This window comes from Microcaecilia unicolor, unplaced genomic scaffold, assembly GCF_901765095.1.
Source record: "Microcaecilia unicolor unplaced genomic scaffold, aMicUni1.1, whole genome shotgun sequence".
NCBI lineage: Eukaryota > Metazoa > Chordata > Amphibia > Gymnophiona > Siphonopidae > Microcaecilia > Microcaecilia unicolor.
The window spans coordinates 653239-669533 of record NW_021963582.1 but is presented as its reverse complement, the minus strand read 5'-3'; the positions used below and the strand labels follow the sequence as shown (position 1 = coordinate 669533).

General features: G+C 46.2%; 1 protein-coding gene across 1 annotated transcript in view; it reads right to left on the bottom strand.

Moving 5' to 3' along the window:
- The window catches only part of LOC115459460 (PR domain zinc finger protein 5-like), a 241324-nt gene that overhangs the window by 181646 nt on the left and 43383 nt on the right, over positions 1–16295 (bottom strand). Inside the window, exons 4-5 of the mRNA XM_030189282.1 lie at positions 3185–3350; positions 1395–1569 (exon numbers count right to left, since the gene is read on the bottom strand). Of these exons, the coding sequence (XP_030045142.1) occupies positions 1395–1569; positions 3185–3350 (341 nt within the window). The remainder of the gene's footprint in view (positions 1–1394; positions 1570–3184; positions 3351–16295) is intronic.

The following is a 16295-nucleotide window of genomic DNA, read 5'->3' as shown; positions in this document are numbered from 1 at the left end:
AACTTTTCCTGGGGACGTCCTCGCAGGACGGCCCCGTGAAGGGGTGGGGAAACCCGTATTATTGAAACAAGATGGGCGTCCATCTTTCGTTTCGATAATACGGTCGGGGACGCCCAAATCCTGAAATTTAGATCGACCTTAGAGATGGTCGTCCTTAGACTTGGTCGTTTCTGATTTTCTGTGATAATGGAAACCGAGGACGCCCATCTCAGAAATGACCAAATCTAAGCTATTTGGTCGTGGGCGGAGCCAGCATTCGTAGTGCACTGGTCCCCCTGACATGCCAGAACACCAACCAGGCACCCTAGGGGGCACTGCAGTGGACTTCACAAATTGCTCCCAAGTGCATACCTCCCTTGTGTGCGGAGCCCCCCCAAAAAAACCCACACCCTTATTCCTTATTGGTCCTGTCTGTCTGTCCTGATTTAGATTGTAAGCTCTTTTGAGCAGGGACTGTCTTTTCTTCGTGTTCAATTGTGAAGCGCTGCGTACGACTGGTAGCGCTATAGAAATGATTTATAGTAGTAGTAGTAGTAGAAGCCTCTGTGCCAGCCTCAAATGTCATACTCAGGTCCCTTGCAGCAGTATGCAGGTCCCTGGAGCAGTTTTAGTGGGTGCAGTGCACTTCAGGCAGGCGGACCCAGGCCCATCCCCCCCATCTGTTACACTTGTGGTGGTAAATGTGAGCCCTTCAAAACCCACCAGAAACCCACTGTACCCACATCTAGGTGCCCCCCTTCACCCCTTAGGGCTATGGTAATGGTGTAGAGTTGTGGGGAGTAGGTTTGGGGGGGGGATTGGGGGGGGGGCTAAACAACCAAGGGAAGGGAGCTATGCACCTGGGAGCTATTTTTTTTTTTTTAATTTTTAGAAGTGCCCCCTAGGGTGCCCGGTTGGTGTCCTGGCATGTCAGGGGGGCCAGTGCACTACAAATGCTGGCTCCTCCCATGACCAAATGCCTTGCATTTCGCCGGGTTTGAGATGGCTGGCATTATTTTCCATTATGGCCGAAAACCGATGCCGGCCATCTCAAACCCAGCGAACTCTGATATTTGGCCGGGGCCAACCGAATTAGCGAAGAAAAAGATGGCCGGCCATCTTTCTGGAAAATACGGTTGGCTCCGCCCGCTTGCGGCGCCGGAGATGGCCGCAGCCTTTCGATTATGCCCCTCTTATGTTACTATCATCTACTATGTTACTATGAGTCTGCTTGCAGTGTTTAAGTATGAATGACCTGAACTTCAGCCACCTGCTTCACAGTGCACCACAGGTAGGTCTGAATGGCCAGCTTTGTCATGTGTCAGTGCCATTCTGAGCCATAAACCACACCAGGGAGAGCAGAACGGCATTCATTGTACAATGTTGGGCTAGAAAGCATGCTGATCGGTACATACTGTCTCTGTAAAGCCTGTTTTACTGGAAACTTCTTTCCACAGCTCCTGCATTTGAATTCTTTTTGTTCACTGGGTTTCTGGTGTAGTGACTGAAGGTGCTCAGCAAGGACCTCCTGGCTGGGGAAGCTGGACTCGCAGTACAGACAAGGGTAGTCCTGTTTGGAGCTGAATGTATCTGTGTAAGAAAACCATGAACAGCTTCAGAGAAGACAAAAGCATCTTCATAATGGCAGTTAATAAATCCCAATCAAACATATAAACGGCGAGTGACCGTACTCACTCGCAAATGTGCAGTAGAGACCTTCTCTGCCCCGCCCCCATGTCAATACGTGATGACGGGGGACGGAACACAGAGGGTCTGTACTGCGCATTGCTGAGGGAGGGACACCGCCGTCTAACGCTCCCCCCACCCGAGTCGCCGCCGCCACCCACCTTCTACCCGGTCGGGCCCTCGCTCCACTATTGAAACAGCGAGGGTCCGGGAACGCAGCACTGAGCTCTGCTGAGCTGCCGATATCGCCCTTCCTTCTTCTTCTGTGCCTCTGTCCCGCCCTCGACGACGTTACGTCACACAAGGGCGGGACAGGCAGCTGCAGGCAGAGAAGAAGAATGAAGGCCGACGTCGGCAGCTCAGCAGAGCTCAGTGCTGCGTTCCCGGACCCTCGCTGTTTCAATAGCGGAGCGAGGGCCCGGCCGAAGGTGGGTGGTGACGGCTCGGTGGTGGGGGCGCAAACTCGGAGGGGGAGGGGCAGCGGCGAACTCGGCGGTGGGGGCGGGCCTTTCAACCCCCCCTTCCTATAATAGCCCGTTTTTACGGGCTCAAAGTCTAGTAAATAAATAAATAAAAGCAGATGAACTGCTTCCAACAGGAGCAGTGGCATATCCAGTCAAGGTGTATGTGTTGCGAACACAGCCCGTCAGTCCCTCCTTTCTCCCTCATGCTGCATCTCTCCCTTCACTTCCAGGCCCCACAAGGCTCTCAGAGTTCCTTCCTCTCCCCCCCCTTAAAATCACCTCCAGTCTTCACCTGGGCAGTGCCAGCGACACTCACGTGCTACCTCGGCCTGCATCAGGGCTTCTCTGTAAAACCGTCCCGCCCTTCTGATGCAACTTCCTGTTTTTTGAAGGGTGGCACGGTTCAGAGAGGAAGCCCCGATGCAGACCCCAGGCAGCCTATGAGTATCACTGCCCGGACAAAGAATAGAGGTGATTTTAAGGTAAGAGGCAGGGAGAGATGCAGCGGGACATGCAACCCCTGTTCAAAATCCCTGGCTACGCCACTGAACAGGAGACAGAAAAGCAGTGGTGGCAGGCGCTGAGGAAAAGCCGGGGCCACCAGTAGCAAGGAAAGAGAATTCAAATATCATGCAGCTTCCTTACAGAGCCAACGCAGCCAGAGAAACAGCACCTGAGGTGAATTACTGGTATACCCTCATTTTCATACACCTCTTCTTCCCACTCCTTAGCATCCTCAAGTATTTCCAGCCTCTGGTGAGATGGTCAATATTTCCCTAGCCTTTTGCTTAAACCATATGCTTCTTCTCCATGTCCATATAGTCCGCTACACAGAGGGTGTGCTGGACAATATTTGTTAATACATGTGCCTTGAGCTTGAAAAGCGAGAAGACACTGGATTTGGAAGACAGGCCCATTAGCACATTAGACAGGCAGGTGTGTGGCAATTTCTACCTCCTCCTTCTGGCAGTGGGTGACAAGGTCGGGCCAATCTCATTAAGAGCTGTCGGTTACTACCATTTGTCAGACCCAACATGGTAATCTTACTGCTTTACCTTTCTCAGCAGGCTGAGGCACTTCTTTCGTACTCTCTTCTTTGATCACAACCACCACTTCCTCCTCCTCTTCAGCTTCCTCCATGTCACTGTCCAGGTAACCGATCAGCAGCTCTGTATTGGCCTCAATATCATTCACAGCCAAGTAGAAAATGTTTTCCCCTTCCTACCGGAAAGGACAAAAACCAAGACACTGCATCATCACCCAGGTAACCGCAGCACGTTAAAACCTGAATAAAATACATAACCATCCATTCTACAAAGTAATCATATCTCTCAACATTTGCAGGTGTTTTACCTTTTATTTTATTTATTGCATTTGTATCCCACATTTTCCCACCTCTTTGCAGGCTCAATGTGGCTTACAATATAGCATGAATATAGGAATAGATTAGAAAATAGTCATTTAGTGTTACAGAAGGATCTTGGTAGCATTATAGTGATAAAACATGATAGTTATATAACAAGCAGATATTATAAGACAATTCTGAATGTATTTGGAGGAGTTGTGTGTATTTACGTTTGTTGATCTTTTTGGTAAGCCTTATTAAAGAGATAGGTCTTCAGTAGTTTGCGGAAGTTGGTAAGTTTGTAGTTCGATTTTAGGTTGCGTGGTAGTGCGTTCCATAGCTGTGTACTCAAGTATGAAAAGGTAGACGCATGCATTAGTTTGTATTTCAAACCTTTACAGTTAGGGAAGTGAAGATTAAGGAATGTGCGGGATGATCTTTTAGCATTCCTGGGTGGTAGGTCTATCAGGTCTGACATGACACCTACTCACAAAGGGTCTAAACCCTTGGTCTTTATTGTCAGCCCTCAAGGGCTTCCAAAGGATTAGGTTTTCAGGGTATTCCTAATGAAAACATAAGAGCAATTTGCATGCAACTGAGACAATAGGCATGCAAATCTCTCTTGCATATTCATTAGGAATATCTTGAAAACCTGACCTATTGGTGACCCTTAAGGACTAGAGAAGAAAAACCAAAGTGTAGGTGTAAACTGTAAGGTAAAGCCAAGATTAATGAAAAATATTTGCAAGAGTGATTGGCTTGTAGATGGCAAAAGGACTCTTACAAAGTCATATATGGTAGAACCCACTATAACGGGCCTCTAGGAACAGAACAAAGGTAGGCTTTATTGAAAAGACCCAACACGAGCCGTGTTTTTGCGTCCAAGCGTCTGCGTCAGGGGTTGCAAAAAATATCCTACGAAGGGAATTTGTGCAGCAGCACCACATTTGTTACTTCAAATTGCCACCTATATACTCCTCTAAACGATCACAGTATATCAATAATTTGGCAGTCTTTTCAGATACTGCTTTTGGAGCACAGGGCAGAGGTCTGTGCATTAGAAAGAAGAAGTGAAGACAGTAGAACGAGAGGACATGAAATGAGATTGAAGGGGGGCAGACTCAAGAAAAATGTCAGGAAGTATTTTTTCACGGAGAGAGTAGTGGATGCTTGGAATGCCCTCCCGCGGGAGGTGGTGGAAATGAAAACGGTAACAGAATTCAAACACGCGTGGGATAAACATAAAGGAATCCTGTTCAGAAGGAATGGATCCTAAGGAGCTTAGCCGAGATTGGGTGGCAGAGCCAGCCGGTGGTGGGAGGCGAGGATAGTGCTGGGCAGACTTATACGGTCTGTGTCAGAACCGGTGGTGGGAGGTGGGGCTGGTGGTTGGGAGACGGGGATAGTGCTGGGCAGACTTATACAGTCTGTGCCAGAGCCGGTGGTGGGAGGTGGGGCTGGTGGTTGGGAGGCGGGGATAGTGCTGGGCAGACTTATACGGTCTGTGCCAGAACCGGTGGTGGGAGGCGGGGCTGGTGGTTGGGAGGTGGGGATAGTGCTGGGCAGACTTATACGGTCTGTGCCAGAGCCGGTGGTGGGAGGCGGGGCTGGTGGTTGGGAGGCGGGGATAGTGCTGGGCAGACTTATATGGTCTGTGCCAGAGCCAGTGGTGGGAGGCGGGGCTGGTGGTTGGGAGGCGGGGATAGTGCTGGGCAGACTTATACGGTCTGTGCCAGAGCCGGTGGTGGGAGGCGGGGATAGTGCTGGGCAGACTTATATGGTCTGTGCCAGAGCCGGTGGTGGGAAGCGGGACTGGTGGTTGGGAGGTGGGGATAGTGCTGGGCAGACTTATACGGTCTGTGCCAGAACCGGTGGTGGGAGGCGGGGCTGGTGGTTGGGAGGTGGGGATAGTGCTGGGCAGACTTATACGGTCTGTGCCCTGAAGAGGACAGGTACATATCAAAGTAGGGTATACACAAAAAGTAGCACATATGAGTTTGTCTTGTTGGGCAGACTGGATGGACCATGCAGGTCTTTTTCTGCCATCATTTACTATGTTACTATGTAATCTCGTTTTTTTGGCGGAATTTTTAATGTAGCATTTTTAAAAAAAGGCATAGTCATGTTTCAGCACCTTACCTGCATCAGAAATCTCAAAAATGTCTTTACAAAAATCACCTAAAGAACGATCATCCATTCATGCTATCTGGGTGTAGCACTACAGAATAAACCACTGAAAGCTTAGGAGTTTTAACATTCATGCTAATGATACCTCTGACTCTTGGGCTTCTCATTTCTCACTTTAACATCCTCTTTCAATCTTCAACTGTGTTCCACTACCCCTAACTCACCAGAATGGCCACAATCTTGATCTTATCTTCTTCTGAAAGTGCTCACTTTCCAGTTTCTGTATCTCAGCTCTTTCCCTCTGACTATTATCTGATAACTTTTTCACTTAAACACCCTCCCCCGCCCCCCCCCAAGATCCATCCAATCTTCACCAATACATTCAGGAATCTTCAGGCTATTGACTCTTCTACTCTGTCCTCCAGTGTTTCAAACCTCGTCAATCACTATGGCCCTAGCAATTCCCACGCAGCAAATGAGAGGAAGCCCATGGGAACTGAATGGGCTTCCTCATTTGCCACACTGAGAAATCTGCAGAGCGGCTTTGTAAAAGAGGCCCTATGTTAATCAAGTCTGCCAATGAGGCTGTCTCTTCCTATAATACTAATTCTCTGCTCTGGATACTCTCGCTCCTCCCATTCCCCGTTCTATAAGGTGTAAAGAGGTGTGGTAGCAGTGTTAGTCCACTCTTAAAGGTTATTAATAGAAATCAAACAAAATAAAACATGGAAAAGAAAATAAGATGATACCTTTTTATTGGACATAACTTAATACATTTCTTGATTAGCTTTCGAAGGTTGCCCTTCTTCCTCAGATCGGAATTAAGCAAATGAGGTAGCAGATAGTATATATGAGAGAAACATCAAAGCATTACTTTGACAGTCTGACAGAGTGGAAGGGTGGGGGTATGCATGGGGGACATCAAAGCATTTCATTGATATTCTAACAGAATGGGTGTTGGTAGGTGAGAGGAGGGTAATAAACAGAGAAATACAGCTTTATGTTTTATAATGAGTTAGAAAACCCAGATCCTTATTAAGTCCTGTTGTTGGGTGTCAAAATATTCAATCATTCTTATTTCAAAGGTCTTACGTTCCTGTATTGTTTTAAAATTACCTTTCAGTATTCTTACTGTGAAATCATTGGTGCAGTGTTCTGGTCTTGTAAAGTGTTGGCCCACAGGGGTGGGGGCCTGACTGACACCTGCTATTTTCATGTGATGTCTGTGCAGATTGAATCTTGTCTTAAGCATCTGGCCTGTTTCTCCAATATAGCATCCTTCGTTACATTTCTTACACTGAATGATATATACCACATTGGAAGATGAGCATGTAAAATAGTCCTTTATGTTGAATATTTTTCCTTTGTGAATGACTGTGGGGTCTTGTGAAATGTTTTGGCATAGTTTGCAGCTGGCTGTGTTACAGGGAAACGTGCCCTTTTCTTTTTCCGTCTGTGTTGGAAGTTTACTTCTGATCAGCTTGTGTTTTAAGTTTGGTGGCTGTCGGAAGGCCAGCACTGGTGGGGATGGGAATATCTCTTTCAGTAATTCATCCTCCTGGAGTATAGGTTGTAGATCTCTTATGATTTTCCTCAGTTTTTCCAGCTCTGGATTGTATGTCACTACAAAGGGAATTCTGTCTGTGGATTTTTTCTCCTTGTACTGTAGCAGATTCTCCATGGGTGTTTTGAGGGAGGAGGCAATATTCTTGGAGATTATTTTGGGGTTGTAGCCTTTCTGTTTGAAGGATTCAGTCAGGCTTTTAAGGTGTCTGTCTCTGTCCCCTGGGTCAGAGCAGATACGGTGGTATCTTGTGGCTTGGCTGTAAATGATGGATCTTTTTGTATGTGAAGGATGGAAGCTGGAGTTGTGGAGGTAGCTGCATCTGTCTGTGGGTTTCTTGTATATAGATATTTGTATACAGCCATCACCAAATTTAAAACACAAGCTGATAAGAAGTAAACTTCCAACACAGACGGAAAAAGAAGAGTAGGCTTAAATGGTCAGTATTCTCAATGTAGAAGGGCAGATAGTGGGGTTCCCCAGGGGTCTGTGCTGGGACCAGTGCTTTCTAACTTATTTATAAATGATCTAGAGATGGGAGCAATTAGTTAGGTAATTAAATTTGTTGTTAAATCGTGGGAGGATTGTGAAAAATTACAAGAGTACCTTACGAGACTGGGAGACTGGTCATCTAAATGGCAGATGTTTAATGTGAGCAAGTGTAAAGTGATAAATGTGGGAAAGAGGAACCCAAATTATAGTTATGTAATGGAAGGTTTTTTCACGTTAGGAGTCACAGACCAGGAAAGAGATCTAGAAATCATCGTTGATGATATTTTGAAACCCTCTGCTCAGTGTACGGCTGCGGCTAAGAAAGAAATAGAATGTTAGGTATTATTAGGAAAGGAATGGAAAACAAAAATGAGGATGTTATAATGTCTTTGTATTGGTCTATGGTGCAACTGCACCTTGAATACTGTGTTCAATTCTGGTCACAGCATCTCAAAAAAAAGATATAGTGGAATTAGAAAAGCTACAGAGAAGGGCGACGAAAATGATAAAGGGATGGGATGACTTCCCTACGAGGAAAGGCTAAAGCGGCTAGGGCTCTTCAGCTTGGAGAAAAGATGGCTGAGGGGAGTACATAAGTAATGCCATACTGGGAAAAGACCAAGGGTCCATCGAGCCCAGCATCCTGTCCACGACAGCGGCCAATACAGGCCAAGGGCACCTGGCAAGCTTCCCAAACGTACAAACATTCTATACATGTTATTCCTGGAATTTTGGATTTTTCCAAGTCCGTTTAGTAGCGGTTTATGGACTTGTCCTTTAGGAAACCGTCCAACCCCTTTTTAAACTCTGCTAAGCTAACCGCCTTCACCACTTTCTCCGGCAACGAATTCCAGAGTTTAATTACACGTTGGGTGAAGAAAAATTTTCTCCGATTTGTTTTAAATTTACTACACTGTAGTTTCATCGCATGCCCCCTAGTCCTAGTATTTTTGGAAAGCGTGAACAGACGCTTCACATCCACCTGTTCCACTCCACTCATTATTTTATATACCTCTATCATGTCTCCCCTCAGCCGTCTCTTCTCCAAGCTGTATAGCCCTAGCCTCCTTAGTCTTTCTTCATAGGGAAGTCATCCCATCCCCGCTATCATTTTAGTCGCCCTTCGCTGCACCTTTTCCAATTCTACTATATCTTTCTTGAGATGCGGCGACCAGAATTGAACACAATACTCAAGGTGCGGTCGCACCATGGAGCGATACAACGGCATTATAACATCCTCACACCTGTTTTCCATACCTTTCCTAATAATACCCAACATTCTATTCGCTTTCTTAGCCGCAGCAGCACACTGAGCAGAAGGTTTCAGTGTGTTATCGACGACGACACCCAGAGCCCTTTCTTGGTCCGTAACTCCTAACGTGGAACCTTGCATGACGTAGCTATAATTCGGGTTCTTTTTTCCCACATGCATCACCTTGCACTTGCTCACATTAAACATCATCTGCCATTTAGCCGCCCAGTCTCCCAGTCTGGTAAGGTCCTCTTGTAATTTTTCACAATCCTGTCGCGATTTAACGACTTTGAATAACTTTGTGTCATCAGCAAATTTAATTACCTCGCTAGTTACTCCCATCTCTAAATCATTTATAAATATATTAAAAAGCAGCGGTCCTAGCACGGACCCCTGAGGAACCCCACTAACTACCCTTCTATGATAGAGGTCTATAAAATAATGAATGGAACGGGTAGACGTGAATCGCTTGTGTACTCTTTCCAAAATTACTAGGACTAGGGAGCACGCAATAAAGCTAAAAATTTAAAACGAATTGGAGAAATCTTTTCATCACTCAACATGTAGTAAAAGCAGTTAGCTTAGCAGGGTTTTAAAAGCTTTGGCTGCTTCCTAAAGGAAAAGTCCATAGACCATTATTAAAATGGACTTGTGGAAAATCCACTGCTTATTTCTAGGATAAGCAGCATAAAATGTATTGTACTTTTTTGGGATCTTGCCAGGTACCTGTGACCCTAATTGGCCACTGTTGAAAACAGGATGCTGGACTTGATGGGCCTTTGGTCTGTCCCAGTATGGCAATACTTAGGTAAGTCTCCTATTCGAAACCTCAACCATCTCACCAACAGAACACCTATTCTCAAAATCTAAACAAGACAACCATTTCTAAAAATTCATCTAATTCAAATGAGGGCCACCAGTGGCGTAGGAAGGGGGAGGGCGGTGGGGCGATCCGCCCCGGGTGCACGCCGCTGGGGGGTGTCGGCGCCTCGCTGGTTCCTTGCTCTCTCTGCCCCAGAACAGGTTACTTCCTGTTCTGGGGCAGAGAGAGCAAGGAACCAGCGAGGCGCCGACACCCTCCCAGCGGCGTGCTGTCGGCGGGTTGGCCCGCCCACCCGCCCCTCTACCGCCTTCCAGGTATGTTCTCGCGGGCGGGGGGGGGGGGGGTTGCGCTACGGAGGGGGGAGGGTGCGTCGCGCTGCACCCGGGGGGGGGGGGGGGGGGTGCGCAGTGGCGACCCGCCCCGGGTGTCAGCTGCCCTCGCGACACCACTGAGGGCCACATTAATATTTCATGCTGTTTGAGTTACTCCTGACTGATGATGACATTAATAACCTCTCTCAAAATACAAGATGAAGAGAATGACCAGGAACATGAGCAGTTTTCTGTACACACTGTTTAAAAGAACATGCACTAAAACTATCAAACTGATTGTAATGTTTTCCTTTTAATTCAGATTCTATAATCATGCACGTTAACACTAGAGGCGTCCATAAAAATACTAGCACACCTTAGTAAACAGGGTCCATAATGTTTTCATTTCACCAGAAATTTTGTGTAAAAACAAAAAAAACTTGTACTATAAAGGGGCGTATCTGAACTTCAACGGTAGGGGGGGCCAGAGCCGAGGAGAGGGGGCACATTTTAGCCCCCCCCCCCCCCCCCCGCTGAAGACGAAGACGACGCCACCACTCCTCCCCCCGCCCGACTACTTTGAACCCCCCCTCCTCCCGCCGTCGCACCTCACCTCCCTTTGCTGGCGGGGGCTGGCCCGCCAGCTGAAGTCTCCGTCCTTCCTTCCATCACTCTGCCGTCATGCCTCACTTCCCTTTGCTGGCGGGGGACCCCAACCCCCGCCAGCTGAAGTCTCCGTCCTTCCTTCGTTTGGGTTTGGTGGTTTCTGACGTCCTGCACGCTGCACGTTGTACGTGCGTGCGTGCAGGACGTCAGAAACCACCAATCTCAAACAAAGGAAGGAAGGAAGGACGGAGACTTCGGCTGGCGGGGGTTGGGGTCCCCCGCCAGCAAAGGGAGGTGAGGCGCATCAGTGGAGTGACGGCAGGAGGAGGGGGGTTGAGAGTGTCATTGGTAAGGGGGTCCAGGGGCAAATCTGCGGGGGCCAGGCCCCTGTGGCCCCATAGCAGATACGCCCCTGCTATAAAAATAGCAAAAGAAAGAAAAGAAAGGTTTGTCATTCGAAACTTCTAAAATATGCCTCACATTGAAATACAAAAGAAATCTGCTTAAACTGAACCTACAAAATAGAAAGAAACCCCCTAACTTTGCAGGGCAGCATTGCTTAACAAGTGCAATATCAGACTGAAACAAGCAAGACGCAGTGACACACAAAATATCCAATCTATGTTCCAGAATTAAATCTGAAATTAAAAGTCTTGCTGCGCATTGATGTTGCATTAATCAAACCCACCTGTAAAACATCTAAAAACACCACAAGATCCTTTCTGCAAAGGAATTATCTGTAAAGCATCAGTCACTCCAGGAGATAATCTCCTACAACGTGAAACCCTTGCTAAAATCACCATACCAACCTCATCCTGTTACACCTGAATTGAAACTTGAATACTTCAAATTAACATAGACCCCCCACCAAAATAACAAAACCCAACAACTTACCATACCTATTAAGTCCGCCCCAAGAAAGGTACTAGTGGTGCTCCTTTGTCAGCGAGACATAATCGGCAAGTCTGGCGTACAGTGCGTCCAGCATGCACGCCACAATTAAAAGGCCATGTGCCCCAGTGACATCACAGGGAACGGAGCCAGCACTCATTCCAGCAGGGCACAATGGTGGACTCGTAGGAGGTGAACCAAGAATGTAACAAGGTTCAGTTGACCGACACCACCAAGACTGAGGTTCTTTCCTGTACACCAGTACTTGCATATGAGCATGCTCAGTCTATACTCAGTCTGATTCCTTCATATCATGTAAAGGACTATAACATAGTAACATAGTAGATGACGGCAGAAAAAGACCTGCACGGTCCATCCAGTCTGCCCTACAAGATAAACTCATATGTGCTACTTTTTGTGTATACCCTACCTTGATTTGTACCTGTCCTTTTCAGGGCACAGACCCTGTAAGTCTGCCCAGCACTATCCCCGCCTCCCAACCACCAGCCCCGCCTCCCACCACCGGCTCTGGCACAGACCGTATAAGTCTGCCCAGCACCATCCCCACCTCCCAACCACCAGTCCCGCCTCCCACCACCAGCTCTGGCACAGACCGTATAAGTCTGCCCAGCACTATCCCCGCCTCCCACCACCGGCTCTGGCACAGACCATATAAGTCTGCCCAGCACCATCCCCGCCTCCCAACCACCAGCCCCGCCTCCCACCACCGGCTCTGGACCAGACCGTATAAGTCTGCCCAGCACCATCCCCGCCTCCCAACCACCATCCCCGCCTCCCGCCACTGGCTCTGCCACCCAATCTCGGCTAAGCTCCTTAGGATTCATTCCTAAGAGTCTTATTACATTAAATAATCAAGACTGACTGTGTTTTGTGCTTTGTGGTTCATGGGTTTGATGCTAAGGGAGTGACAGGGAGAGAAGATGGCAGGGATGGGCAAGGCCATATGTTCTTTTAATTGCCTTCATTTTTTCTGTTTATATGTAAAGATACCTAAACCAGACCACCACTACTCTTGATGCATGCAGGGCCCTCTGAGCTGCAGTGTCTTAAAACAGGACACGAGTACATTTATTCTGTGAAGTCACAAAAACATCTTCCGTCGACAGCAATTCAAAGTCTCAGATTTGAGTGACTTGCACCCTAGCGATCTCACTATTTTCGTAAAGATGGCCTCCTTAGAGCCCTGTATCCATAAACAGGAATGAAAGCTGTCTCAACATGTAAAGCACTGCACATGAATAAAGAGGGAAAGAACTGTTTAGACAGAGAGAAAAAGAAATCTCCAGAAGACAGAACGTCAGCTTACAATTACCACAGGCCCATGGGCTTTGTTGTTCTTGAGACTGAATAGACTCAACACGCTACCACACCACTTTACTCAACAATTTAAACACACTTCAAAAAGCAAGAGAAGCAGCTGTCGATTCTAGGGGCCCAGGATAGCTGGCAATGAAGACTCATGGCACCTTAGCCCAACAGCCAGTCAGCTGTGTGCGAAAGCCAAAAACCTTTGGCGCAAGGAAGGCCAACAGGAAACCCTGTTTACCTAATGAAGCTGTCCAACTGATGTCATAAATCTCAATGGTTATCTGATTAACTGAGCCCTACTCATACACTTCATCTAGCCCTTACAGTCACCGATAGGCTGCATAAAGACAAGATGTTATTTTAAACTCTGCAATGTAACGAGATTAATTTCAACTGTCAACAGGAGATGCAATATTTCTGGTATAGTGATCGGTTCATAATAAAAGAAAAAAAAAACCCAACAACTTAAAAGAAGTTTTAGAAACAGTATTTAAGTCAAAAATCACAGATCAGTTATGGCCTTCATCTTACAACAGCAGCAGGATATGAAAGAAATGTAATTAAACATCCTCTCCGTGGTCTATATTTCATGGACAGTCTAGACATCCACCAGGATTTCATCTTTGCTCCTGCTCACACCAAGAAAGTATCGTTTTTCAACTACCCACACTGTGATTCCAGCAAACTAATTTTCCAAGATGAAAATAAAAAATAAATCACCATTAAAAAATAGGTCATGTTGCTCATTTGCATTTCAGGGGTATGAAAGTTATGCTGCAATCAGCACAGGCATCCAAAGTTACTATTATGGATGACAAAGTACTTCATGAAAGACTCCAGAGGAAATTGGAGAGTCATGGGATAGGAGGAAGTGTTCTATTGTGGATTAAAGACTGGTTAAAAGATAGAAAACAGAGAGTAGGGTTAAATGGTCAGTATTCTCAATGGAGAAGGGTCTGTGCTGGGACCGCTGCTTTTTAACATATTTAGAAATGACCTAGAGATGGGAGTAACTAGTGAGGTCATTAAATTTGCTGATGACACAAAGTTATTCAAAGTCGTTAAATCGCAGGAGGATTGTGAAACATTACAAGAGGACCTTACGAGACTGGGAGACTGGGTATCTAAATGGCAGATGACATTTAATGTGAGCAACTGCAAAGTGATGCATGTGGGAAAGAGGAACCCGAATTATAGCTACATCATGCAAGGTTCCACGTTAGGAGTCACAGATCAAGAAAGGGATCTAGGAGTCGTATGGATGATATGTTGAAACCTTCTGCTCAGTGTGCTGCTGCGGCTAAGAAAACAAATAGAATGTTAGGTATTATTAGGAAAGGAATGGAGAACAAAAATGAGGATGTTATAATGCCTTTGTAATCGCTCCATGGTGTGACCGCACCTCGAATATTGTGTTCAATTCTGGTCGCCGCATCTCAAAAAAGATATAGTGGAATTAGAAAAGGTGCAGAGAAGGGCAACGAAAATGATAAAGGGGATGGGACGACTTCCCTATGAGGAAAGGCTAAAGCGGCTACGGCTCTTCAGCTTGGAGAAAAGGCGGCTGAGGGGAGATATGACAGAGGTCTATAAAATAATGAGTGGAGTTGAACGGGTAGGTGTGAAGCTTCTATTCACGCTTTCCAAAAATACTAGGACTAGGGGGCATGCGATGAAGCTACAATGCAGTAAATTTAAAATAAATCTGAGAAAATCTTTCTTCACTCAACGTGTAATTAAACTCTGGAATTTGTTGCCAGAGAATGTGGTAAAAGGCGGTTAGCTTAGCGGAGTTTTAAAAGGTTTGGACGGCTCCTAAACGAAAAGTCCATTGACCGTTATTAAATGAACTTGGGGAAAATCCACTATTTCTGGGATAAGCAGTATAAAATGTTTGTACATTTTTGAATCTTGCCGGGTATCTGTGACCTGATTGGCCACTGTTGGAAACAAGATGCTGGGCTCGATGGACCTTTGATCTTTCCCAGTATGGCAATACTTATGTAATTTGTAATGTCAAATATAAGGGACACAAAATACCTGATATGGGCACACGTGAGGGCAGAAACCACATGTGCACCAGCTGATGAATGAGTGGGAGACATTGACTGTGGTGGAAACAGAGTCATTTTCCCTAAACTGTCACTGTGTATTTCCGCCTCTAAAGCAATGGTGAAATTTGTTCTTAACTGCTAATTTCCTCTCCTAGATTTCAACTTGACCAGTCCGAATGAGTTGGTTTTGATTCCAACCAGCAGCTGGCTGCAGTACAAAGGGTGGTGAAGCCCTGGAACTTACCAGTACACTTTGACAATGCAGACCAGTAAAACAGAATATTAGCGACAAACCCTGACTGACGAGAGGCGCCAGATGGTGGTGGTTAATAGAATTCACTCTGAGGAAGGACAGGCGAATAGTGGAGTGCCTCAAGGATCAGTACTGGTGCCAATTTTATTCACAGCAAACATGAAAGTAGAGGATAACACACTGACTTCCACGCGGGGCATGTCAAATAACAGGTCTTTACTGGGCACAAACAAAACACCAGACAAATTATGTCGTAGTGATAGGGTGGATCGAATTGGTGGAGGGGTAGCATTGTATACTAAGGAGAGCCTTGATCAAATAGATTGAAAATTCTGCAGGAAACAAAACACATCTTGGAATCACTGTGGATTGAAATTCCATGTGTAAAGGGGAAAAGGATAGTGATAGGAGTGTACTACCATCCGCCTGGCCAGGATGAACAGACGGATGCAGAAATGTTAAAGGAAATTAGAGACGCAAGCAAACTGGGCAATGCAATAATAATGGGTGATTTCAATTACTCTAATATTGACTGGGTAAATGTAACATCGAGACACGCTAGGGATGTAAAATTCCTTGATGAAATCAAGGACAGCTTTATGGAGCAGCTGGTACAGGAGCCAACGAGAGAAGGAAAAATTCTAGACCTAGTCCTTAGTGGAGCGCATGATCTGGTGCGGGAGGTAATGGTGCTGGGGCCGCTTGATAACAGTGATCATAATATGATTGGATTTGATATTAGCTTTGAAGTAAGTATACATAGGAAATCAAATATGTTAGCGTTTAACTTTAAAAAAGGAGACTATGATAAAATGAGAAGAACGGTGAAAAGAAAACTTAGAGGAGCGACTGCGAGGGTCAAAAATTTACATCAGGCGTGGATGTTCAAAAACACCATCCTGGAAGCCCAGGCCAAATATATTCCGCTTATTAAAAAAGGAGGAAGGAAGACCAAACGACAGCCGGCATGGTTAAAAAGTGAGGTGAAGGAAGCTATTAGAGCTAAAAGTCCGCTACTAAATGGACTTGGGAAAAATCCACAATTCCAGGAATAACATGTATAGAATGTTTGTACGTTTGGGAAGCTCACCAGGTGCCCTTGGCCTGGATTGGCCGCTG